This window comes from Cololabis saira, chromosome 1 (assembly GCF_033807715.1).
Source record: "Cololabis saira isolate AMF1-May2022 chromosome 1, fColSai1.1, whole genome shotgun sequence".
In the NCBI taxonomy this organism is placed as follows: Eukaryota; Metazoa; Chordata; class Actinopteri; order Beloniformes; family Belonidae; genus Cololabis; species Cololabis saira.
In genome coordinates this window covers 23,992,517-24,020,102 of record NC_084587.1, presented here as the reverse complement: position 1 = coordinate 24,020,102, position 27,586 = coordinate 23,992,517, and the positions used below count along the sequence as shown (strand labels likewise).

The window sequence follows — 27,586 nt, the reverse complement described above, 5'->3', positions numbered from 1 at the left end:
GTAGGGACTGCGCATATCAGTGGCAGATCTTGTTGTAAAATGACCTCTTTGGAGCTGTGATGCTGGAAGAGAAAGAGGCAAGTAAAGACAGGTAGCTTTCAAGATCTCATTAAACTTGTGCAATTTTTGCCCTGCTGCTCTGAAATCAGTACACGGTTTTCTCAAAATATCATTTAGCCACAGACGTGACTGGACAGACCGAGCAGGTCTGGTGGACAGAGGGCACAGACTATCAAGGGATGATCTCCCTTTAGCCAGAAGGGAGTTGGTAGCTTTGTTTACCTCTAGAGAAAAAAAAATAAGCTGAGAGTGGGGAGATTGGAGCAGACTAGGGAAGAAAAGTGGGTGGGAGATAGTTTGTCGAAATTGCGATGGAAGAAGACCATGGGTGAATGAGGCTGCTCAATGGGCCTCACGTTGAACTGAATAAAATAGTGAACCGAAAGATATAGAGGGGTAACTGTGAGGGTGCTGGTAGAGCAACTCCCAGCCAGAAAAAGATCAAGATCTTTGCCAGCTATGTGAGTAGGAGTGGGGATTTGTGATAGGTTCAGAGACATAAGCATAAGCGCTGAGCTGAGCGTACCTAGATGGATGTTAAAATCTCCCAGGACAAGTAAGGGACACTCAAGCTCAGGGATGGATGACAGCATATGTACTGTATGTATGAACACACATAGTCGATAACAACAACAATAATAATAATAGTTATATTAATACCAAGTCTACACCCTATGATGATTAGTACCCCTCATTGTTTCATTACTGTGTTCAGCCATTTTCTGATATGAGACTCCTTCAGTTCAACTCATTGCACAGTTGGACCCACAAAAACTCTTCCTAGTGGTTCTTACCAGGTGCATTTTAAATTTGGTGTTCCCATAGATAATATGCCCATTTCTCTGGCTGGAAAGGTTTTGGATGTTTAGAGGCAGTAACTCCTTGCTAAATGTATACATTATGTGTGATAATTAACCAGGTTCAGAAATTTCAGTAAATTAGATATCAGAAACAGAGATTTCCTATGTTCAACAGAGCCGATTTTATGTATGATCTGGATGGTCCTCTTTTGTAATATTAACAGTGAGTTTAGTGTATTTTTATAATGGTTGCCCCAGACCTCTATACATTTTGTTAAGCACTAAAGAACAGTAAAGAATATGGAGTGATTTGTTGTCCAGGAGCTGCTTAATTCTTTTTATTGCCACCTTGTATGTGTCTGATTTGGAGCTTCCGACTGATTTTATTGTTTAGTATCACACCCAGGGTTAAGCATATAAAAATCTTTTACATTTTCAATAATTTCATTATCTATTTTTATATGCTTATCATCTTTATTCTTATGATTGCCACATATTATTACTATAGTTTTGTCTATATTTATTGATAATATATTACTACCATCTAACTTTTACATTTTGTATTAATAAGTTCACTATAGCAATTTACAGAATAAAATATATTTTTATTATCAGCATAATATTAAATTCGATAATTTAGAGACTTGAAATATGTCTTTTATATATATGTTAAGTAATTTAGGGCCCAATACCAACCTCTGGGAACCCAGGCCAGACATATTGTATATTCTAACATTTTCGCAAATTGAGTATTGAGTGATCTATTGTATCAAATGATTTCCTGAAATCTATAAATGTGTTAGCCAACGATGTGTTTTCATTGATCTAAGGCATGTATTATTTCCTCTGTTGCTTCCATTATTACTAGTTAATAAATAGGATCCATGTTTCCTGAACATTACTTTAATTGTCTGGGAGGGACTCAAAGCCAGATAAGTGAAAGGTAATGGGTGGAACGATGAATGGGTGGGTGACAGGCGATGAACAGTGAAAGGAGTTTTTATTTTAAATATGAAATTTGCAAAATGACGCAGTTAATGGGGAAGCAATAAACCTAAGTTTATTAAATAAAATAACATATACCGAGACCATGGGCGTGGTAGTGGGGGGAAAAGTGGACCTGACTACCCAGGGCCCGAGTAGAGAGAGGGGCCCATGAAAATCCGGATTTTTTTTTTTTTTTTTTTTTGTGATGTTTTTATTTCGAATGAATTGGGCCCTCCAATTATTGGTGTCATAATTAATTTCAAATATATTGATAACATCAAATGAGAGAATTAACTTAATGTCACAGTTCTCCCAACATATTAGACATTCTGGGGGCCCCCCTCTGGGAGAGGCAAAATGGTTTAGTCCGCCCAACAGCGACCGGCAACAGGTCAGACAGTGCGCCCAGATCAGACCATGGATCAGACACCTGTGTGCAGGAGATCATGCTGCCCAAAAAAACATAAATCGGGCTATCAGAAAAAGAAAGAGAGGAAACAAAAAGAAAGACGGCAAAACGAGGGGAGGCAGCTGCTGACTGCTTTCTTTCCCAAAGGTGAACCAAGTTAGCTTGTCATGAGTCCAATTAAAGTTAACAAAGTCCACTCCACACAGCTGCTGCTTATACAGGCCCGGTTCTACGAGTGTGCATAAGCATTGCACCCTCCGTTTATGTGTTTGCATGCTCAGTTGAAAAGACAAATGCGCTCTTGTTAAGCCTGATTTATGGTTCCGCGGTAAATCGACGGCGTAGCCTACGGCGTTGGTTACGCGGCGACGCGCACCGTACGTTCGCGTCCCCGCGTATACTACGTCGTAAGCTCTGCGTTGGTGCAACGCGGAACCATAAATCAGCTGGTGTACGTCACTGATCTGCAAGACGCTGCTCTGACTCTGCTGCTCCGTTAACACAAAGTAACGATGGATATTCGGAAGTGGTTCAAGCACAACCACGCCAACAAGTTTACAGGACTGTCTCAGAAAATTTGAATATTGTGATAAAGTCCTTTATTTTCTGTAATGTAATTTAAAAAAAACAAAAATGTCATACATTCTGGATTCCTTACAAATCAACTGAAATATTGCAAGCCTTTTATTATTTTAATATTGCTAATTATGGTTTACAGTTTAAGATTAAGATTCCCAGAATATTCTAATTTTTTGAGATAGGATATTTGAGTTTTCTTAAGCTGTAAGCCATGATCAGCAATATTAAAATAATGAAAGGCTTGCAATATTTCAGTGGATTTTTAATGAATCCAGAATGTATGACATTTTTGCATTACAGAAAATAAAATGAAACTCCGTGCTGAGATTTAATGAATGATCCATCTAACAATATTGCTGCTGCATATATCAACATGTAAACAACATACCAATATCACTGTAGGCTCAAGTGCACACTAGTAATATATTATTTGAGCAATAACGCAATTTATTATTTTTGTCTGGTAAAAAGCCTTAGCATTGCGGTGCAGTGCTGTGCTTAAAAGCTATTGTCAATGTTCAATAAATTCAACGATGTTACCAAAGCCAATGAATAATCATGTTAAATAACTGTGATCTCACTATCAATCAAAAATGATTGTGATTGTGCTTTTTGCCACAGATAGATGGATGGAGAGAGAAAGAGATAGGTCTGGGTGGTGAGAACATAGAAAAACAATTAGCTATTCTTCTCAATCTGAGAATTTTTTTTTCTCTCACGCGCCTCGCGGGCATGTATAGGGGCCCACTGACATTGAGAGTGTACAGGGCCCAGAATTTGGTGCTACACCCCTGCCGAGACAAAGATACTCATCCGTTCAATACGAGCTGCACACTGGCACCAGTTGAGACTAGTCAGGCTCCTCCTTCACTGCTTCTCTGCTTGGTTCATTAGTTGGTCAGATTTTGATCCATATCTGGCAGGGAAACAGCTCTCATTGGGCTTTAAAATGCAAATGTAGTTTGAGATTTTGTACTCTTTGTCAGCTTGTTGTTGATGATGGATCAATTGCTAAATGGTAGTTTGCTGTAAAATCTGGTCATAGCAGAACTTCAGTCTTTTATGTAAAATCCATTCGGAGCAAGTGATTCCAAATAAGTAAAAGTACATGCAGGTACATGATGTCATTTCATAACAAACTGTCTTGAAACCAATGGACTATATCAAATATAGAATGTGTTTCAGGCCACTGCCCTAAGCATTCACAAGAAGGTAGGCAAGAGTAGAGAGAAAGAAGTCTCTTTTAAGAAAAAGAGACCTCCAGACTCAGTAAAATAGTCTTCTGGGTTTAGGGAGAGCAACTGGGGTGAGTTCAGGGTCACCTGAGCCAGCTCCGAACAGTAAACTTGATCAATAACAAAAGTTTTAAAGGTATATAGAGGATGTCTATCACCTGAATGAACCTGGAATTCGGTTGAACAAGAGAGAAATTCTGCTCATGGACTCTTTAGGAAGTAGGCCTGCAGTCTGTGCTGGGATGATTTGGAAATATCATGTCTTTACGACATGATCTTAGCTATTAATCAGATAATCAAATAAAATAAGAACTTTATTGTAACTGTATATACATACAATTGCGTTTAGTGAAACTCCACTCAGTACTAAAATAAATAAGAACAATAAAATATAAATAGATAAAGCTTGTGTGTGTTACGTTGTATGGTAGTGTATTATGACTTAATACAGGGTTCAATTCAGCAGTTCTCAACAACAAGCTTGGTTTCTTGAATCATATGACCCAGTTGGAACAAACTAAACTTTTGACACTGGGATTACAGTCAAGGATATTAAAATTGTCTCGTACAAATGAGTAATACAAACTGAGATTCTTCAGAAAGATGGTTATTTTTAATTCATTTTGCTTCCCCAGGTAATACTTGACATTTTAATTTATGTCTGCCCTACGTTTTTGAACACATATTCCTTCTTAAAGAAATTGCACTGGTGGCTTGATAGCAGTGCTGCCTCGCGGCTAAAAGGTTCCTTCCTGTGAGAAGTTTCCTTGTTCTATGTGTGCTTGCTTGGATTTCCTCTGCTTTCCTCCCACTGTCCAAAACATGCACGTTAAATTGATCATAATTCTATTTAGTATGACTGTGTGTGGTTGTTCATATGTATACGTGATCCTGTGATGGACTGGAGACCTGTTCAGTATCGCTGGCTTTTGCAAGATGAAAGCTGGGAGGGATTCAGCAGGCCCCCTTACCCCAAACAGAAAAGGAGGTATGGATGGATCAATGACTTAACAGAACAGTTGTTCTCCATAAATGAACAGCAGGCATTGTTTGTAGGATTCTTCTGTTACACTGAATACTAGATAAATCGGATCGTTATCCAGTTTTCAACTTTTTACTTGTGGTTTTAATTCAATTCAATTCATCCATCCATTATCTATACCCGCTTTATCCTTTGCAGGGTCACAGGGGTCTGCTGGAGCCTATCCCAGCTATTTTCAGGCGAGAGGCAGGGGTTCCACCCTGGACAGGTTGCCAGTCCATCGCAGGGCCACATATACAGACAAACAACCAGACACACTCACACTCACATCTATGGGCAATTTAGAATGATCAATTTACCTATCATGCATGTTTTTGGACTGTGGGAGGAAACCGGAGTACCCGGAGGAAACCCACGCAAGCACGGGGAGAACATGCAACTCCACACAGAAAGACCCTGCTGGGCCTGGGAGTCGAATCGGGGACCTTCTTGCTGTGAGCCAACAGTGCTAACCACTAAGCCACCGTGCTGCCTTGAGTTCAATTCAATTCAATTCAATGTTATTTATATAGCGTCTAATACAACAAAAGTTGTCTCGAGACGCTTTCCAGAGACCCATACCCAGAACATGACCCCCGAGCAATTATTACATAAACAATTGCAGGTAAAAACTCCCCTAGTGGGAGAAAAACCTTAAGCCAAACAGTGGCATGGAAAAACTCCACTTTAGGAGGGAAGAAACCTTGAGCAGGACCAGGCTCATAAGGGGGGACCCTCCTGCCGAGGGCCAGACGGCAACAGAACAGCAGGCAGGTGGAAGCAGCAACGGGATGACCCGGGGTGGGGACCGCAGGCCAGCACGCAGCTCCCGAAGCTCCAGCCCAATCAGCAAGTCCCAGGTTGGGGTGCAGGGTCGGGGAAAGGTTGAGAAGGGGCAGGGCCAGGGAGAGGAGTCTTGACGGAAGAATCTCTCCCCTGCCTGCCCGGGCCGTTACCCTGCCCCTCTCACTTCCACGCTGCAGGATCCTGTGTTTTGCATTCAGAGATGCTCTTCGCCACCTTTCGCCACATTTTAACTACATTTAGAAAAATTAAAGCTTTCTAACTTTTATTACAGCTTTGTTGCAAGGGATTAAAAGATTTTTACCTATCAGTAGGACTTTTTAAGTTAAATAAAAAAACTTGTTTTATGTGGTTTAAATCATGCATTAAGTGTCACAAAAGGATTTATTGGTGATGCATTTATTCAGCTGCTTAGATGTTTATGGAAACAATCATTTATTGGATTAATTGATGCTTTTAAAGAATATTTTAAAGCTCTGTGGATGGTAATGGGCCAATTAGTGTAAATTCAGAAATACTTTTCACACAGTCTCATCCATGATTGTTTGTTCAGTGCATTGGTTTACATTCAAACCCCTAATAAATAAATAACATTTTGATAAATTGCTCAAGAGACTTGTCAGTTTACATGCACAATTAGGTCACACCAGGTCTGCTGCCATGGCACAATATAAAAGTCTGTTTCCATTCTTTAAATAGTTGCTACTCTCCTCGGTCAACTTGTTCCTATGAATGAGTCACTTAGTCTTTATCGGGAGTAGTTACCAGCCACAGACCTAGAAATTTTGTTGTGATGCCACTTTGGTGTGCAGAGGCTGTAACTGTCACATCGACTCCCACCATGCCTTTCCATTTGATGAAGAGAACATTGCCTACATTGAAAGTAGGCCACGAGTCTAGAGCAGACAGCCCAGAGATAATCAGAGCAGCATGACCCTCAGATTCATGATCACTAAAGTAAAGCATTGCATGGTTAAGGATTATGCATCAGCTGGTATTAAAAAAAAAAAACAAACAAAAATAAAAATCAAACAAAACTATGAATGAATAGTGTTGGAGTGGATGATGGGAGACACCTGACCAACTGACACTTATGCTGAGCTCCTCAGAAAAAGTTTTCCCTTCGTCAGAAGTTGGTTCAGCCTCCCCTTCGCTCTTCTGAGCTGCATACCTCAGCAGTGGGAATGTGATTGTCCTGGAGCAAAAGGAGCAGTTAGACTTGTAGCCACAAGCACACGGCTTATTGCATCACATCCGTGTGAGTTATCTGAGTGAGTATGTGGGTGTGTGTCAGGGCTTTTTTTTTTCTCTAAAATGTTCAGACGGATCAGGAAGTGTGATGCTGTGGCAAAACCAGGAGGAAGCGGCAACACAACCCAACGTCTGCCTCTTTGTGTGGTAACATGAGAGGCCCCCGAGTGAAGACCCCGGTGCTGCTGCTGCTGCTGCTGACCAGCCTGACTAGGACAGGTAGGACGGGAGGCAACGGCTTCTCCACTCACCCATTCAAAAGGAAACAATGCTGTCTTTATCACGTCTCCTCCCTGATTTCTCTTTTGTGCTTCAGTGCGCTTCTCTGACTTTGTGATTTTGATTACCTCTTTGCTGAAAGTTAAGATTGTTTATTACTGACAAAAAATGCCCTCGTTAACATGAGATAGAGCTGAACAATTGCACTGTAGGACTATAAATACAACATATTAAAACATGTTTGAGCTTTTTTTTCAGTAATGCCATGTTGGATACTGAAACCAAGGAAGTGTAATCTGGTATTTTTAATTTTATAATATCATTACAAGCTCTGTTGAAGTAAACGCTTATTTATTAAGAGCAGGTATTTTAAATCATCAGTTTGTGAATTTTGGTTGTTTTAACTTATGTAAAACACGCACCCACACACGCGCACACACACACAATTGTTTGTGACTAACTTCTGCAGAAAATTAATTGCTCAACATCTCCACCTTCTCTGTTCAATATGTGGATTTTGCAACAGTTTTGAATTTCATCGTAACTATCTGAAATCATGTAGATGGCAGTGTAACGATTCTGTCTCTGATTCATTTGGGGTGCTTGTTTTTTAAAGACACATGTTTAACCTCTGGCAGAATTACTGTAATAGCCCTCAAGTGTATCTTTTCTTTTTAAATATAAAAAGGCCAAACATTTTTTTTAAAGTTACAAAGTAATGACTATCCTTGTATTGCAGCATTTTGCCAAGAATATGCCGACATTGAACCGACATCAGAACCAGAAGCGCCCAGTGAAACTGAAATCCAAGGTGAGACCAGCATTCACGAACTCCACCCACAATCACTTATACCTCATGTTGATCAAGTCTAGTCCAGGTTTATTTCCATGCGTTTGAACGTTTCAACTTCACTTGAGCAAAGTGCTGTCCAACCAATAAAGATATATGTTCAGCATATCTAATAAGTGGAACCACAGTATTCCATGAAACATTCATAAATTCAACTAAAATAAATAAATGGATAGAATTAAATAAGTCAGGCCGTAGAAATATTAGATCCCATCCCAAAAGTTTTAACCTTTTTTTTGTTTAAAGATGTTGATTTTTAGAGGCTTTTTGTTAGGAGGGTTGGTTTATGAAATATACACACCTTGGAAAGGTACAGTTACTTTAAGATGTATTTTGACATTAATAGAGTTTTTATGATTTTGATTTGATACAAAACTAAAATTAAAAATAACTTAAAGGTAGACTTTCATTTTGAGTTTGTGGGAAGTTCTGCCTTCATTGTTGTTTTCAGTTACGAAAAAACATGCTCTACTGGATTTGGATCAGATGACTGACTCAGCCAATAAGAATGGATTTCGATTCCTTCAAAAATTCTTGAGTTGCTGTTGCAGTACGTTTAAGACCGTCATCTATCTAAGTTTTGTAACATTTGGCTGAATCTGAGCAGAGAGATCAGCTCTTTATGTCCCGGAATCCCAGAATTTCTGTCAACATAGAAATATATAGAAATCAAAGTCCAGGCTTGAACAAACTTTAGAAATTTAACATCTCTTTGCATAAACATGGAATCTTGACACAGTTGCAGAGATACGAGCCCATACCATCACACTACACCACTATGCATGACACATGATGCGGTCCACTTTGTTTCGAGTCACGAGTTACCCTTTTCTTCTCTATACTTTTCTCTTCACATCATTCTGATTTCTGGTTTCATCCAAAGAATCTGATTCCATAAAATGCACTGCTTTTTATGTGTTTTCTGGTAAAGACAAACCTGTTTTTTTCTGTTGTTGAATGTTGCCAGTAGTTGTAAACTCCCTGTATTCACATTCATGAAGTTATCTCTTGATTGCGGAGTTTAACAAGTGACAATTTCACCAGAGTATTCTTGACTTCTGTTGATCTTGTGAAATGGTTTCGCACTTTTCCACTCCAGCTGTCTTTCTGCCTCTTTGATGTCATCAATCTCACCAGTGCGTTCATTGTTTTAAAGAATGAACCACACTGTTAGGGTTAGTGTTTTTTATCTTTGTTGCTAACGCTTATAGATTTTAATATAATTGAACCTAATGTTGGTCTCCTTCATTTGGTTTTAATTCATCAAAGTTAAATGCCATATCTTCCCTTAGAACACACCTTGACTGTTTTATTTCAAAATGATTGTGGTATATAAAAGCAACATCACAAACAGTCATAGTACAGATACTTCTGGACCTGACTGCATTTACTCACCACTACATAACAGCTGAAAACTGGTTGAAGCATTTATATTTACCCTTTGAAGTCTTTTATTAAGTTCACATATTTGAGTAAATTAAGTTCACCTGGTTGCAACTTAAGTGTCACATGATCTCAGTACATAGAATACAACCCTTTACTTCTCTAAAGGATTTACATGTTAAGACATGAAAAAGTAAACAGGTCCTTAGTCAGGAGCAGCAACGGATGAATTGTTGTTTTTTTTGTTGTTTTTTCTTTAGGCAGACTACATAACCACCTTTTGCAACAATAATCTGAGTAATGATCTGAAGAAACCAACATCTATAGAAAAATATTTGTCTCTAAGATCAGTGTGGACGACAATCTTTACCACTTCCTTTCTCGTACGGTTGCCGGCTCTTGGCAGCAGCTTGCCAGTCAGCCGTTCCTGTTGATATGCCATTTTTGGCTTTTGTCAAGCGCGTGTTTGTCGCTGCAAAAACGTTTCCACTTTGGCTCTGACTGTCCAAAGAACAAAGGGAATTTGCCTGAGTAGCTCTTCCAAAAAGCCATATTAGTTCAGTCTTTTTATAGTTTTACTGAGAGAAGTAAACTTTAACATGAGCACTGTATGCTGAGACTTTGTGGTAAATTTGCTAGGACACCCTCCCCTGCAAAGATTGCCAACTGTTTTCAATATTTACCACATGGGATTAATCTTATTCTCTGGATAATGACTCCAAAAGTAAATGTCTTTACAACCATTCCCAAACTGTTGGGCAACAACGTTTAAGATCGTTGCTGATGTCTTTCCTCCCTGAAATTGTCAAAACATTACAGACCAACAAACTGTCTGTGCAAAACTTCTGCTTTTACAGAGATGGCTAGAGCTGCTGTGGATCAATCAAGTGGATTGGATCAGTATAGTCTTAAGCCTGAGGTGATATACTAGCTCTGAGTCTGGTATGACTGCAGATACTCCAGTCCAGCAAAGTGAAACTTTGATCCTCACTACATAAGTATTGCTGAGGTTCTCAGGGGTTTTACTCATCAACTACTGAGCTTATAGTGCATCAAACAGCGGTGTAGTGTATGATTATCTGGAAGTGTACAAGAGCTTGACCTGTGCATACCATTTTTCTAAAATCCTTTAAAATTCTATCATAAAGGATTTGCCTTATGATATTTATTAAATGTAATATTTAAGTTCATTGAATTTCTATCTGTGAAAAATCCACCAGGAGCTCAGTGTCTGAGGCCTGGACCCCTGCAAAGCTCAATAACGCGGCACCAAATAACAATATCAATTTCAAAAAATATCAATTTAATTTCATGGAATATTCGATTATCTTTCAAGTATTTTAGTGTCCGTGTCCAGTCCCTTCTACAAGAGGGTTTGGCTGCAGACTGTGGAGAAAATGGGACTCCCAGAGTGGGTAAGGTTAGGGTCAGATTTTGGGGCAAGGTGCTCTGTGGAGTGGCGATCAGATGTGTCTAGAGTGGAGCTCCACTTCTCACTCTTGCTATTTCCAAGACACAGCCAAAGTTATTTCCGACTACCAGTTATTTATTTTACAGGAATAGTCACACATCAGTAACAATGAAAGTAACTCAAAAGGTTACAGCCGCAAACAGCTGCGTGGAAGAAGCGACTTAAAGACACAAGAAAGTGAGACTGTAGGAGGAGACAAGAGCTTGGTTGAGCAAGATAGTTTAGTCAAAGCAGCTTAACCGCCCACAAGGCCTCAGAGTTGAAGATTACACAAGTTCCTTCGTGCCACTTCAACCTCAACTTCATCCACCGCCTTTTCCATGCACAATTTCTGCTTCGCAATATGAGGATGTCGGCCCCCTACTGATTTAAATTCAGACCACCTCTACAAGTGTTTAACCATCAGTGTGACTTCATATCTCACTTTAAGACATTCTAAATTTAACTTCATCTTTTACTTTTTTTATTGATTTAATGAACTTTGTGTGTATTTATTTATTTTGTTACTTCATCATGTGGTACATCTTACCCCACACTTGCACATAATTACAAAATTGGGACGTAACAAGTGAGAAATGGACCTGAAGTATTGTTAAATATGTGTTGCTTTATTTAAATATGTAACATGCTCCGTTTTGAGTTTCCGTGCATAGAGGTTGGGCACAGTGCTGCTGGAGTGGCGAACCGGGGTGGTGGTCCCTCTTTTTAAGAAACCAGCCCATACTCGACCTCAGATTCAGAAGGAACGATGCGGTTCTTCGTCCTGGTCGTGGAACACTGAACCAGCTCTATACCCTCCACAGGGTCCTTGAAGGTTTATGGGAGTTTGGCCAACTAGTCCACATGTTTTTTATAGAAATGCAGAAGGCATTCGGTTGGTCCCTCGTGGTATTCAGTGTGGGGTGCTCCACGAGTATGGGGCCCTCTGCTAAGGGCTGTTTGGTCCCTGTACGACTGGAGAACGAGCTTAGTTTGCATTCCCGGTAGTAATTCAGACTTGTTCCCAGTGGATGTTGGGCTCCGGATGGCCTGCCGTTTTTATGGACAAGATTTCAAGACGTAGCCAGGGGCCGGAGGGGGTCCAGTTAGGGAACCACAGGATTTCATCTCTGCTTCTTGCATAGGATGTCGTCCTGTTGGCTTCATCAGGCCGGGACCTTCAGCATGGGCTGGAGCAGTTTGCAGTTGAGTGTGAAGCGGATGGGATGAGAATCAGCACCTCCAAATCTGAGGACATGGTTCTAAACCGGAAAAGGGTGGCATACCCTCTGAGTGAGTGGAGAGGTCCTGTCTCAAGTGGAGGAGTTTAACTATCTCTGGGTCCTATTCATTTGTGAGGGAATGACGGAGCGGGAGATTGACAGGCGGATCGGTGCAGCGTCCGCAGTAATGCGGTCGATGTACTGGACCGTCGTGGTGAAGAGGGAGCTGAGTCGAAAGGCGAAGCTCTCGATTTACCGGTCAATCTACGCCCCTACCCTCACCTATGGTCATGAACTTTGGGTAGTGACCGAAAGGACAAGATCGCGGATACAAGCGGCCGAGATGAGTTTCCTCCGCAGGGTGGCTGGACGCTCCCTTAGAGATAGGGTGAGGAGTTCGGTCACCCGGGAGGAGCTCGGAGTCGAGCCGCTGCTCCTCCACATTGAGAGGAGTCAGCTGAGGTGGCTTGGGCATCTTTATCGGATCCTCCTGGACGCATCCCTAGGGAGGTGTTCCAGGCATGTCCCTCCGGGAGGAGACCCCGGGGAAGACCCAGGACACGCTGGAGAGACTATGTCTCTCGGCTGGCCTGGGAACGCCTCGGACTCCCCCCGGAAGAGCTGGAGGAAGTGTCTGGGGTGAAGGAAGTCTGGGTGTCTCTGCTTAGACTGCTGCCACCGCTACCTGGTCCTGGATCAAGCGCATGGAAATGGATGATATAGTGTTTCAGTGGACTCTCTAATTACTATACAAATTGATTAATACAACCTAATTTCCTTTGTTCACTATCTTTTAGATACCATTCCAACTTCAGACCCATCCATTCCAGAAAATGTCCCTTCAGAGACTGGTAAATCCATAAATCCTTTTCTTTTTTTTCTTTTTTTAATTCATGAAAAACAGTTTTTCTCATACCACTGTTTTTTTTCCCATCAATGTTTAAATTTTTTTCTCTTTAGTTCCAGTTGATGGGAGCGGTCATGGATCAGGAGATAGTCCAAGTGCGTATCAGATAAGAATAGTTCATATATATGGTATATCAGGTCAACTGTTGCATATTTACGGAGCACTGATAGTTTGCTGTACATTTCACCATCACACTTAATTTAGTCATATTAAGACTTGCTCTATAGTCTCTAATCTGCTGCTGTTGTTTGTTTGTTTTTACAAACGCTATAGCCTCGACTCTTGAGTATGAAGGTTCAGGTGAAGAGCAAACTGAAGAAGAGGGCTTGAGCCTCGTCACCCTCCTGATTCCTGTGGTTCTGGCAGTCGTGGTTATTGCCATGATAGTTTGTGGTATTCTCATCAGCCGCAGCTGTAACAAAAAACTGAAAAGTCCAGGTAAGTTTATACCAGCCACAAAAATGACTCAATGTATTCAAGTCCACAAGCTCTGCTGCTTTTCTGCCTGTGAAGATCTGAAAAGCATGTTTTAAAGTGAAATTTGAGGGAAAGGGGATTTTGACATTTACGAAACTAAATATTAAAAAAATTTTAATACTTGCAGAAATCTCTGTATTTTGGGAAAGGTACTAGGAATCAAGGTCCTCTTTGTTATGGAAATCTTAACCCGGATTCAGGATCTTCCAAAAAATCATTGTCAGTAAGCAAAGTTCATCCCTCCATCCACAGATACAACTTAAAGCTCCATCATCCAAAAAGAAAGAAACAAATCAACATAATGATCAAAGAAACAATTATGCTAACTGCTCCCTCCTTTTGTCCAAGATGCATTCAAGATGCAAATCTGTCCCACGGTTGAATTACGTTTTTTTTCTCTTTCTAAATTCATTATTTATAAATATAGAACATTATTTATTTATATACTTGATTAAAATAATGGATCCCCAGATCCGCACAGTTAAAAAAACAGCATTTGTGAACAAATACTGCAAGTACCAGGGACATATCCACACGCTTTAAAATGTGAGCTGCATTTTTCTGGAGACTTTGCAGCTGCAAGAAGGATGACTAGCTAACACCAACATACAACAGCCAGGACATGATTAAAATGTGTATCGTCTTCAAAGAGGTTATAGTATGATACAAAAAAGTTTTGACTTTGCATAAAAGCCTTGATTTAAAGAAATCCCTTTTCACCAGCAAGGTAATCTGTTTCTATAATTTAGGAAGTTCTAAGCCATCAAATCCCAAGCCCAAATGGGGTTTTCAAGAATATGAAATGCTGCATTTCAGATGAACGTAACTCTCATCTGCATGATTAGGTCTCCTGTGAGGGACGCTCTGCTTGTTTCAGTAATACAATGTCAAAGCTCATTCAGCAAGACACCACAACAGCATGGCTTTGTAATATAAGATTTGGGTGTTAGACTGATCTGATGGCAACCCTGATCCATCACTTGCTGAAAGAGTTTTGTTTTTAAAAACTAGATTTACTGGAATTATTGCATTCTTTACCATTTATATTTAACATATAACTGAAATCTGTATTGTAAGTGATGAGTATGTATATCCTCTAAAATAGCTCAGCTTATTGAACTACAGGCTGTTTTTGTTTGCACATTTAATTACCGTGATGTGGATTAATATGACTGCAGTTTGTTCTCTTATCTTAGAGCAGAGTAAAGAAGATAAAGAAGATCCATATTTGGATGGGTCCAGCACAGAAAAGGTGCCAATGTAAGTCTGAATCTAATCAAACTTTTTCCATTGTTTAGCAGTTGGTTGACAGGACCTTTGACAATAATGTGTGAGAAATGTATCTTATCTTGTCATCTGAAACTTTATCATCACTCTGCAAGTTCCTGTTTAAGAAGGGGAAAAAACAGTGCAAGTCAAACCTTGTGGTATCTTATCTTAATATATTTGATGCCATCACGAACATTTGAGTCATTTCACACCAGCCCCTGATTACCTCACATTGCTTCTGAGTTTCACTCTGAGTGTTTCTTGTAGGCCGATGTTTGAGGAGGATGTACCCTCTGTCCTGGAGCTGGAAATGGAGGAGTTGGACCAGTGGATGAAAAAAGACTGTAAGTTTCAATGAGAAAATAAAAAAATGGCATTGAGTGTGGAGGACTATTTTAGTTTAAGACATATATACATAGTCATAAAGTAGGATTAATTGTGAGGAGTGCTCTTCCGACAGCATCACGAGTTTGCAGAGTTTATCCAACAGATGGCGCTGTTGCTTTATCAATGCTCATACGATGGAGCTGACTTGCGTGACGTCACCCGCTCGTCTCCACATGATAACTACTCTACATAATAATCTACTTTCCTCGTTTCAGCAGATCGCTTGCCGGCATTGATCAACCCTACCATTAAAGTTCAAATATCATCATGATCATGCTATTTGGAAGCACTTCCCCAGTTTAGATCACTGTTTTGAAGGCTGGCACCTTGGTGGCTACTCTGCTGTTATTATAGGGATACAATATCACCTGCATCATAATTTATGTTGAAACATTTATTATTTTATCTCGTCCAAGGTATACACCCATCTTTTACCTGTTGACAGCTGGGATGGGTTCCTGCAGACCACCATGAACATGAGTAGGACTGAATCGGATGGATATAGAGGTGTTGGACCGTTGATGTTTCCGCTCCATATTTAAGAAATACATAAAAATTATAAGCTCCGAACTAAATACAAATCCTGTATTTGATTTAGGCATGAATTTGAATATATATTTGTATTTTGTATTTCAGGTTATCTACACAGACATGCAGATGACAGATGTCACTGCATTAATATAACATTTGAATTGGATGATTTCTGTAATGTTGCAGAATTTATTTTTTTTGTGAATTGGCCTTAAATTAAAAATATATATACATACTCAAATAAAATTATACAATATTCTTCCAAACTCAGTCAAGCTATAACTGTCAGGATGAGGGATTGTGAAGGAAACAAGAGCGTGGTCACAAGGACAGTAACATCTACGTCCTATAAGGACCTCTGGTGGCCAGGATTTTTGACAAGATTACACACTTGACAGCAAACTGTACAGTAGGGCAATTGTACAACCAGTCGCATATATAAGTGCAAAAGTGTCAGTTTTGAGCAACTGGACAATTTGAAAGCAAACAGGGAGCTTTTGAATGTGAATGCAGGGTTTTGAAGATGAGCATTTCATTATCCGAGCATCAAAGAAAGGGATGCTGCTCTGGATGAGAGACTAGTTATACCCTCCCCACCCTTCTTATGTTCACAGTTTATCTGAGACACAACTGAACACACTGGTGACAATCAATGTCATTTCATATTTTATTGCTGTTGTCATGGTGATCAGATTTTTTTTTTTTAAATGCCTGAAAAGTATTACAAGATATATTAGTTTTATTGTCTGGGCCGGTCTTAGATGCACTATGTGCTTCTTCCCTGTTAATTTGTCAAGCTTTTTTGGAAATGTTAATAATGACCAACTACGCACAAGGATGTTTCGATCTAAAGCCTTGTTAAAAAGTGTCTTCTAAAACTTGAAGGATCTCTGGAATTCTTAAACCCGTCCAACTAAGACCTTTTTCAGCCTTTGAAGAAGCTATAAACGTGAACTAAAAACCGTTTGAGAGTTTGAATATGTTCATTTTTAATTTTAAATGACTGACTTTGCTTTAATGTTTATTAAATTTGTTTTTTAAAAGTCATTGTCCCTGTGTCTTGAAAATGTTTATACATTAGGGTTAGGAGTTCATGCAGCCTGATTCCAGAGATGGTCACGGTTTCAATACATACATACTCACACAACAACACTTGACCTGGGTAGCAGGACCTCTTTCCAAACAAATTCCTTTTCTCTACCAGCCTTTGTTTGTTGTGATCCACCAGCTGGTTTCAGTGTAGCTGTGACTGATGAACTGTGGACTCTTTCGTCATCACAAATGATACTGTCTGAAAGCATAAACCTTCACATCTGCTTGTGATTACAACAGGCATGCATGAAAGTGTGGTGCAACTTAACCCAGGGATAGCCTCCTTTACTGGAAGGGCTGGGAGGACGAGGTCAGGGTCCACCCCGCTGACTGTTTGACCGAGTCAGTTACCCGCTGCTTTTTTCTCAGGGTTTCATTTCCAAGGCTGTACAAGGGTTCGGGGTTACTCTCATTCAGCAGCGAGGCACTTTGTGCACACTGAGTTACACAAGAGATCGCAGAACAGAAGTAATTGTGATGTTGCTGCTGCTGTGAAATTCCAGTTACTCAGGAACAACAGTGCTCAAATTCAGGAGAGAAAGCATATGCACAGCTGCTGCAGCTGCTTTAACAGCAAGTTGAGGCAGCAACACTTAAAAACATGTAAGATGTGGCGATTTTTACTTTTGTCTAGAATTTCCTCTTCTTGTAAGAACAGCCCATAAATATTGGGGAAATTAAGAGATCAGTTGCAGGAGTTTTGGGAGAGGAGTGTTGTCCCACTCTTGTAAAATTTAGGATTTCATCTGCTCAGTCTTTTTTGTGAACTTGAAGCCCAAACTGTTTTTATTTGGTGAGATGTTTGGACTGCGGGGAGGCTAGTCAAAGACAGACTCATCTACTACAATGTAATGCAGAAAGCAGTTTAGCATTGTCTTGCTGAAAGATGCAACACCTTCCATGAAAAAGGCTCAGTCTGGGTGGAATCATATGTTGCCTCACACCCTGAAAATACCATTCAGCTTTAATCATTCCTTTCCAGATGTGTAAGCTGCCAACCTCTTTGTCAGGCCTATTTTTCCTGCGTCATGTCTGAAAAGACTTACCGAAAATCTCTGGAGTACATCTTCATAAATAAAATGTTGTGAGTTTGATTTTGGTCTCAAATGAAAGCTAAGACAATGCAAGATTATTACAAAAGTGCCAGAATCAAAATGTTTGTTACTGTGTCATAGTAAATTCATTTGAAACTCAGTAGAAAACCTACATTTTTTTCAACTCTGCCCCCCCACAAACAAAATAAAACACATTACTTTGAAAACCACCTTGAATCATATGATAGTAAAGCAAATTTTGTTTAGGAATTTGTATGATAATTAATTTTCCAGGTGCTCCAACTGGAGCACCTACTGTACATTACTAACAAAATGAAATGTGAAATATACAGACAACATGTTGAATCAAAAAACAGGAACATTACAAGAATACCAAGCAGTGGAACTAAAGTGGAAGTGGGCTGTTTTTGTGTTTTTACCACATGTTGATATAGTTACTTGGGGTTTGATTTGTGTTTTGCTAAGGTGACAATGCTTGGTAAAAACCTTTAGCTGAGTTTCTCCCCATCATCTCAGTATGCTACATGTTAGTAATGCTTCTTAGGGTGGGCATGGATCGTCTGTACCCAAAAGTAGCTCAAACCCCCCTCTACAGGGAGCCATAATAAGCAAGTAGTTAATGAACCCCCATGACGTCAGAGATGAAGGCTTTGGAACTGAGTGCTGATGAGAAGCAGTACGGTTTCACCTCTCTTAAGTTTGAAGGATGCAACATTTATGGTTTCCAAAAGGAATTTTACATTTAAATTTGTGTGAACACAGGACAGTTTTCCACTTTGCCTTGATTCATTTTAAATGACTTTTTGGCCCAACAAAGATGGCAGAGTTTCTGGATCGTGTTCACATATGGTGGCTTCTTTGCAAGATTTTTAAGAGGGTTTTAACCTGCCTTCAATGCAAACGAATTCTTAGACAGAGATTTCCAGAAGTGCTCCTCAGCTCATCCAGTGGTTGCCGTTGCAGAAGCATATCTGTTTTTGAGGCCATGATTCCTGAGGGCGCATCATGGACATCCTAGATTTATTTCTCAAAGACTCCGTCTCTCCAAGATGTTTTTTTCTAATACGCAGACGTGACTTAATAATTGCAAATCATCCTAATTAATTGCAAAATGTTTCTATATCCATTCATCCATCTATTTTGTATACCTGCTTAATCCAGAACAGGTTCCCCGGGGTCTGCTGGAGCCTATCCCAGCTCATTACAGGCAAAAGGCAGAGGGACACCTGGACAGGTCGCCAGTCCATCAGAGGGCCACAAACATATAGACATACAACTATGCATGCTCGCACATACAATTATGGGAAATTTAGAATCGTCCCATAAACTATCATACATGTTTTTGGACTGTGGGAGGAAGCCGGAGTATACCGGAGGGAACCCATCTAAGCACAAGAAGAACATGCAAACTCGTGCAAACTCCACACAGAAAGACTCCTGCCGTTCTTATATTATGTTCCTGTAAGTGCTTCTTTTTAGTACTGCATAACTTTCCGGTCTTTTGTTGCCCTTGGCCCAACTTGATGCGTTGCTGTTGCCAGCAAAACCAAAATAAGCTTCCATTACATGGCTAAAGGTCTATAGATAGATAGACATTCAGTTTATATTTATATTTTTCTCAATGTCCCAACTTTTTTTTGAACTACAGAGTTGTCTTTCCCTTCTTTTTTTGCCTGATTCAATTGCTTTCACTTCAACATATACAATGCACTACTTAATCATTATGCATTACCGCATTACATAAGGGCTATACCTCTGAACAATCATTTGAATGATCATCTTTTGCATTCATCCTCTATTGTCTCAACAGCTTTAGTGGCAAATGCAATAATTGATCAAAGACTAAAGATGTTTCTTCCATCCTGTTCAATGTCTAGATTTTCTTTTTGTTGTTTTGTTTCTGGCATGACGAGGTATGGAGTTACGAGAGTTACACTTATTGAAAAACACCTTTCAATGGAAACACTAACCCCCTGCAGCTTTACCTTATTTGCAAATTCAGGGATTTGATTTTCTTTGCGTAAAAGTGTCATGGAAACGGGAACAGTCAATGGCACTGATTCAATAAGGCTGCTGTCAGGAAGAGAGAAAATGGAGAATTAATTGGTTGAATGTGTTTGACTTTTTTTCTGTCTCCCATGACTCCTCCACTGCAGGTTAAAGGACTCTTTGTACGCATGGATGCACAGGAAACAATCCAGATGCCTGCTCTGATGTTTAACCCTTCCCATAAAAACCCAGCTGCATTTGCAACCAGAGGAGCTTATCTGCTGGCAGGAAACGTGGATACAACACAGAGAAAAGATGTGATCAGTATCTACAGGGCTGTCTTGATGCAACAACTCGAGACGGTCTTCACTGGACTGCAACACACAGCACGTTCAAAAGTGCCTCTTTTTTGTATTAACATTCACCACTGTGGCCCCCACCATTTTTTACATTTGGGTACCTTCACTTTGGTGATTCATTTCATCCAGGGTGAAAGTTTTTCCACTAAATCCTAATTCAGTTGCCACCAAAAGGTTTTTAATTTCCTGCAAATTCACCCTGCTGAAGAACATGTTTTGTGCTGAGAATAATTGGCTGATTTCCTTCTCTACCCCTCACGGTTAGTGCTCCCCGTATTCTCCCACTGGTTTTTCCTTTGCTCATATATTACACTGTGTGACTCCCTCAAGCCACAGTCTCTGATAGGGGAGACTGTAGACATGCAAGACAAATAAATGATCTTTTATGCCAGTTCAGAGCAGCTTAGGTTTTATAGAGGATTTTTTTTACTTTGAATCTCAGACTCCTTGCCTTGAAGCTTTTCTGTGGCTTCGGATAAATTATTTTCTCACACTGAAACAGCCTTCAAAAACTGCTACTGATAAGATTTTTATTTCACCACTGATAACAGATAATGAAGGCTTAATACACACAGATGCTTTTCAGATGTTTTTTTTTCTGGTTTTGTCTCCGTATTGTTTGATTGAAGCAGGTATAACACTGATATACTGTACCAGTAAATATGAGCTCTGCTTTCCGCATTAGTCAGTATTGTTCAGGATTTTGCATTGTAAATATCAGAATGCCAAATTATATTATTGTCTTTTTGCCTTCAGTAAATATTTAATATCATTGCATAAAATACATTGTTCTGTTGACAGAGTTTTGTGTTAGAATTTAAATAATAATATTTCTTAGTAAAATTTCTTAACAAAACAAGGGTTCTGTGTTCTTTTGTCCTATATTTCAGGCTGTAATTCCTCAACAAACTGTTGAATGAATCTCAGTGAACTGTATACACATTCATTGTGTATTGAGTGTGGATATTTTGTTTCTATAATCTGACACAAAACTATCTGTTTAGCAATCGGTATAAACTGTGTAAAATACCCCGTGGTGTTCAAAGGAAGGAAATACAACTCTTCACTAACAGATTAGGTCGATGCTAATACTAATGATGCTACTGCTGCCAACTTGTTGCCGTCATGGGAGAGGAACTATTTTCAGGACAACCCACATTTGCTGCCTGTATAATTTCACTACATGGTTGAACGACTCAGATAAGTCTGTTTTCAAGAGCATGCTGGTTATTTGTGTTTTTGTAGCTAACATTGGATGCCAGCACGATATAAATCTGTTTTCAAACAAGCACCAACCATCTCACTTCCACACTGACACTCATGCAGAACTAAGTTTCATTGCAGTCCTCCACTGACCAATAGAGGTTGGCTCCAAAGGCAGGTTAATCTCCATTGACCCCTGTTAAAAATGTTTGACTTTAGAGCAGAAATAAACATATTTACAGCCTGGTTCAAAAAAACATTTTGGTCTCAATGGTCCAGGAGAATTTATATTAAGTATTAAATGTATTTCTAATATGATTGATTGACAGTCAGCTCAGCCAATGGCTAGCCATTACCACCTCCTCATATGTAAACGACATTGTGGCCGGGTGGAGAGGTTGACGGGACACGCACCTGTGTCCCATCCACCTGAGTGGCTGCCACGCCTCCACCCGGCCTGCCTTTATAACGCAGCGCTGGAGAACAGAAAAGGGTCGGAGGAGCTGCTGTCATGGGGTGTGCTTCTGCACTGTGTTGGGGTGTTGGTGATTTGACATAATAAAAAAGGGTCTACACGTAAGCTCTGTGTCTCTCCATCCTTCGGGCGGGCCCCGTGGCACGCACCCTGCCACATCTGGCGCCCAACGTGGGGCCTTCGAAGGTGGACGAGAGAGGCATGGAGCGGGCCCTGGACGCGCTCACCCAGGCCATGGCGGGCATGACGGCCATGTTCCGCGACCAGGGCGAGCGGCAGCTGGCTGCAATGGAGGCGCTCATGGCCGCGGGGAAACCCACCCTGGCGCCAGCAGCGCGGGAGGAGATGCCAGCGCCGCAGCTAAGCGGCCGGGAGGCAGGAGCTGCGGGCCGCCAGGCGACGGCTCCCGAGACGGCGGGACCGACGGAGCGACCCATCCCTGCACCCCGTCTGAGGTTCGCCGCGGCAGTGCTGGTGGCGGAGCTTAGGGGCCGCGAGGCAGAAGCTGCGGGCCACCAGACGACGGCTCCTGGGATGGAGTCAGCGGCGGAGACGGAGGGGGAGGCGGAGTTGGCTGGGGAGGCGGCTGCGGAGGCGCAGCCGCCAGCGACGGCGGGTCCCGCAGGTCCCGCGGAGACGGACCTGCGGCCAGAGCAAGGTGTGGGGGAAGTGGCGGTCCTGGAGGCGGACCAGCAGCCGGCGCAGGGCTGCGTCACCAAGGAGGGCGTGGTCCGGGACGCACCAGCTCCAGGACGGGGCTGCGCCGTGAGGGACGCGGTCGTGGACGCACCGTGTGGCCCGAGGCCACCATGGGCCCGGCCCCGAGAGCGGCTTCCACGGCGGGCGGGCCGACGCCGGGGGCGACCCCCCCGACCGTTGCGCTGGTCAGGCCGACGCCGGGGACGACCCCCCGACCAGGAAGGCCCGGAGGGTTCCGGGCTTCCTCTCCCGCTCCGAGGGGGCGGGGGGGGGGGGGGGGGGGGGGAGTAGGCTCGTTCCGGACTGACCCCGGCTCGAGATTGGCGTTGGGGGTGTGTGGCCGGGTGGAGAGGTTGACGGGACACGCACCTGTGTCCCATCCACCTGAGTGGCTGCCACGCCTCCACCCGGCCTGCCTTTATAACGCAGCGCTGGAGAACAGAAAAGGGTCGGAGGAGCTGCTGTCATGGGGTGTGCTTCTGCACTGTGTTGGGGTGTTGGTGATTTGACATAATAAAAAAGGGTCTACACGTAAGCTCTGTGTCTCTCCATCCTTCGGGCGGGCCCCGTGGCACGCACCCTGCCACAGACATACTATTGCATTTTTCCTGGAGCAACCAGCCACTATTACGAATGTAGCAACGACTAAATGAGACGGTCATTTTTGAGTTCATCAGGTTTAGCCAACAGTTTATTCAATATAGTCTGCTGTAAATGTTTGACGGCATATCTGCAGATATTTCAGCAGGGTTTTGTCCAAAGCTAACTTTGATTGACATGCAGTAGACGTGTTCCAGTCGGCTTCAGAAACCAATGAGTCAGGTGACCGAATACTTTGTCCACTGTTATATACAGTCTATGTTTTTGAATCTATATGCTACACATGGTGCATGTTATGATCTATGAATGCACACTGGTCCAGCAATCATTGTTAGTATGTAGTATGATACTATAGAAAGAAGTATGCTATGGCACAAATGGAGGCTCGTCCTATGACTGCTCTAACCAGCATGTAGTTGCTCGTTGCATTATGGAATACGGTGCGCAAAGTAGGTCAGTCTCAGACTGGAAATTTTCCTGAAGGTAGCAAATACAAATTTGCATATTGCATACTTTGGTAAAATCACTATGAACTTGTACAGTATGCAGTTTCCAAAAAAATATTGTTTGCTCTGAAATCCACTACACAAGTAAAAAAATGTCAAAAGCATTCAAGGCCAATGATGCTCTGAAAAACAGAAGGAGGAATATGGCATCAATTCAATGCCAAATGTATCACAAATCAAAAATCTAAATCTGAGCTCAAAATCTGAGAATCAAAACCCCAAATCTGTAATCAAGGAGTCAAAATCTCTAATCATGAGTGCAATAATCTTTCTCAATTACACTTTTCTTTTCTCGCCATGAAGTCATTGTTGACAGGAAAGTTGTTATTGACAGCTTTTTCATATATGGTAAAGAAGCCTACTTCCTGTAGGCCCACCACCCGCAGGAAGGGCCGTGAGAGGCTGGTGCAATGTGGGCTGGGTAGCAGTCGTGGCGGGGTGCCTCGACGACCCAATCCCCGGACTAAAACCCTCACAGTGGGGACATGGAATGTCACCTCGCTGGGGGGGAAGGAGCCGGAGCTTGTGCATGAGGTTGAGAGATACCGGCTAGAGATAGTCGGGCTCACCTCCACACATAGCTTGGGCTCTGGAACCCAGCTCCTTGAAAGGGGCTGGACTCTCCACTACTCTGGAGTTGCCCAGGGTGAGAGGCTGCGGGCTGGTGTGGGCTTGGTTATAGCCCCTCAGCTCAGTCGCCATGTGTTGGAGTTCACCCCGGTGAACGAGAGGGTCGCTTCCCTGCGCCTTCGGGTCGGGAAAAGGTCTCTTACTGTTGTTTGTGCCTACGGGCCGAACAGCAGTGCGGAGTACCCGGCCTTCTTGGGGTCCCTGGGAGGAGTACTGGATAGTGCTCCAACTGGGTACTCCATTGTTCTACTGGGGGACTTCAACGCTCACGTGGGCAATGACAGTGATACCTGGAGAGGCGTGATTGGGAGGAACGGCCTCCCCGATCTGAACCCGAGCAGTGTTTTGTTGTTGGACTTCTGTGCTAGTCGAAGCTTGTCCATAACGAACACCATGTTCAGGCATAAGGGTGTCCATCAGTGCACGTGGCACCAGGACACCCTAGGCCGGAGGTCAATGATCGACTTTGTTGTCGTTTCATCTGACCTTCGGCCGCATGTCTTGGACACTCGGGTGAAGAGAGGGGCTGAGCTGTCAACTGATCACCACCTGGTGGTGAGTTGGATGCGCTGGTGGAGAGGGAGGTTGGACAGACCGGGCAGACTCAAACGGATTGTGAGGCTCTCTTGGGAACGTCTGGCTGAGCCCTCTGTCAGGTACATCTTCAACTCCCACCTCCGAGGGAGCTTCTCTCAGATCCCGGGGGGGCGGGGGACATTGAGTCCGAGTGGACCATGTTCTCTGCCTCCATTGTCGACGCGGCGGCTCGAAGTTGTGGACGCAAGGTCTCCGGTGCCTGTCGTGGCCACAATCCTAGAACCCGGTGGTGGACACCGGAAGTACAGGATGTTGTCAGACTGAAAAGGAGTCCTACCGGGCTATGTTGGCCGGTGGGACTCCTGACGCAGTAGATAGGTACCGGCAGGCCAAGCGAGCCGCGGCTCGGGCAGTCCTGGAGGCAAAAACTCGGGTCTGGGAGGAGTTCGGAGAGGCCATGGAGAAAGACTTTCGGTAGGCCTTGAGGAATGCCTTCCACTGAGGAAGCAGAGGGTGAGGACTCTGGGGCGTGCTCATCCATCACCCAAGCCGAGGTCACTGAGGTAGTTCGTAAGCTCCTCAGTGGCAGGGCACCGGGGGTGGATGAGATTCGCCCTGAGTACCTCAAGTCTCTGGATGTCGTAGGGCTGTCTTGGTTGACACGCCTCTGCGACATTGCATGGAGGAAGGGGACAGTACCGCTGGAGTGGCAGTGGGGGGGTGGTCCCTCTTTTTAAAAAGGGGGACCGGAGAGTGTGTTCCAACTATAGGGGGATCACACTTCTCAGCCTCCTCGGGAAAGTCTACGCCAGGGTACTGGAGAGGAGATTACGGCCGATAGTTGAACCTCGGATTCAGGAGGAACAATGCGGTTTTCGTCCCGGTCGTGGAACACTGGACCAGCTTTATACCCTCCGCAGGGTGCTCAAGGGTTCATGGGAATTTGCCCAACCAGTCTACATGTGTTTTGTGGATCTGGAGAAGGCATTTGACCGTGTCCCTCGTGCCATTCTGTGGGCGGCACTCAGTGAGTATGGAGTCTGGGCCCTCTATTAAGGGCTGTCCGGTCTCTATATGATCGAAGCAGGAGTCTGGTTCGCATTGCCGGCAGTAAGTCAGACTTGTTCCCGGTGCATGTTGGACTCCGGCAGGGCTGCCCTTTGTCACCGGCCCTTTTCATAATTTTTATGGACAGGATTTCTAGGCGCAGCCAGGGGCCGGAGGGGATCCGGTTTGGGAACCACAGGATTTCATCTCTGCTTTTTGCAGATGATGTTGTCCTGTTGGCTTCATCGGACCGGGACCTTCAGCATGTGCTGGGGCGGTTTGAGGCTGAGTGCGACGCGGCAGGGATGAGAATCAGCACCTCCAAGACCGAGGCCATGGTTCTCCATCGGAAAAGGGTGGCATGCCCTCTCCGGGTGGGTGGAGAAGTCCTGCCTCAGGTGGAGGAGTTCAAGTATCTCAGGATCTTGTTCACGAGTGAGGGAACGATGGAGCGTGAGATTGACAGACGGATCGGTGCAGCGTCCGCAGTTATGCGGTCCATGTACCGGGCCGTCCTGGTGAAGAGGGAGCTGAGTCGAAAGGCGAAGCTCTCTATTTACCGGTCAATCTACGCACCTACCCTCACCTATGGTCATGAACTTTGGGTAGTGACCGAAAGGACAAGATCGCGGATACAAGCGGCCGAGATGAGTTTCCTCCGCAGGGTGGCTGGACGCTCCCTTAGAGATAGGGTGAGGAGTTCGGTCACCCGGGAGGAGCTCGGAGTCGAGCCGCTGCTCCTTCACATTGAGAGGAGTCAGCTGAGGTGGCTTGGGCATCTGTACCGGATGCCTCCTGGACCCTTCCCTAGGGAGATGTTCCAGGCATGTCCCACCGGGAGGAGACCCCGGGGAAGACCCAGGACACGCTGGAGAGACTATGTCTCTTGGCTGGCCTGGGAACGCCTCGGACTCCCCCCGGAAGAGCTGGAGGAAGTGTCTGGGGTGAAGGAAGTCTGGGCATCAGTGCTGAGGCTGCTGCCCCCACGACCCGGGAACGGACAAGCGGAAGAAGATGAGTGAGTGAGTGAGTGAGGGTAAAGAAGGCACAGACATGAACAACTTTCCTCCCCTCAACGGTTTCTCATGATCATGAAAAGCAAGTTTTTGATGTTCCGATGTCTACACAAGGCTCTGAGTCTCAATTGCCAATGAGTTGCTAGATCTTAAGTATGACCTGCCTTTCCACTGTGGATTGACATAGGGTTGTTGTGACACGCGCTTCAGAATCGCAACCACTAAAACAAAAAAGACATCTCAGAAAGAGGATTCGAAAACTGAGATAGTTTTAGAACTGATGGAGAGGAACGAAAAGTATAACCCAGAATGATGACTGCACTCTCTATTACAGATTTAGATTTCTTGGCTACAGATTCTGTTTTTTGGTTCTCAGATTTTGGACTTTGATTCCCAGATTTTAAGTTTTGATGCACAATATTTATGGCATTGAATTGATGCCATATAAATGGACTTCTGGATATTTCACATGGATGCACAGAAGCAGGTTAAAACAATGCATCAAAGTTCGATAATCTGACAACTTCTACGTCATA

General features: G+C 43.0%; 1 protein-coding gene across 2 annotated transcripts; it reads left to right on the top strand.

Moving 5' to 3' along the window:
* The first annotated feature begins 7,098 nt into the window (after positions 1 to 7,098).
* On the top strand, positions 7,099 to 21,677 carry tmem154 (transmembrane protein 154). Of its 2 annotated transcripts, none has more exons than XM_061730811.1 (8): positions 7,099 to 7,365; positions 8,105 to 8,176; positions 13,069 to 13,122; positions 13,232 to 13,273; positions 13,452 to 13,616; positions 14,852 to 14,915; positions 15,192 to 15,268; positions 15,728 to 16,867. In XM_061730811.1, the coding sequence occupies exons 1-8, from the start codon at positions 7,299 to 7,301 to the stop codon at positions 15,751 to 15,753; spliced, it is 567 nt and encodes a 188-aa protein (XP_061586795.1). In that variant the 5' UTR covers positions 7,099 to 7,298; the 3' UTR covers positions 15,754 to 16,867. The 2 variants fall into 2 exon arrangements, with proteins under 2 accessions (XP_061586795.1, XP_061586805.1); XM_061730821.1 differs by lacking the exon at positions 15,728 to 16,867 and adding an exon at positions 20,146 to 21,677 and having other exon boundaries at positions 7,111 to 7,365.
* Positions 21,678 to 27,586: the final 5,909 nt, after the last annotated feature.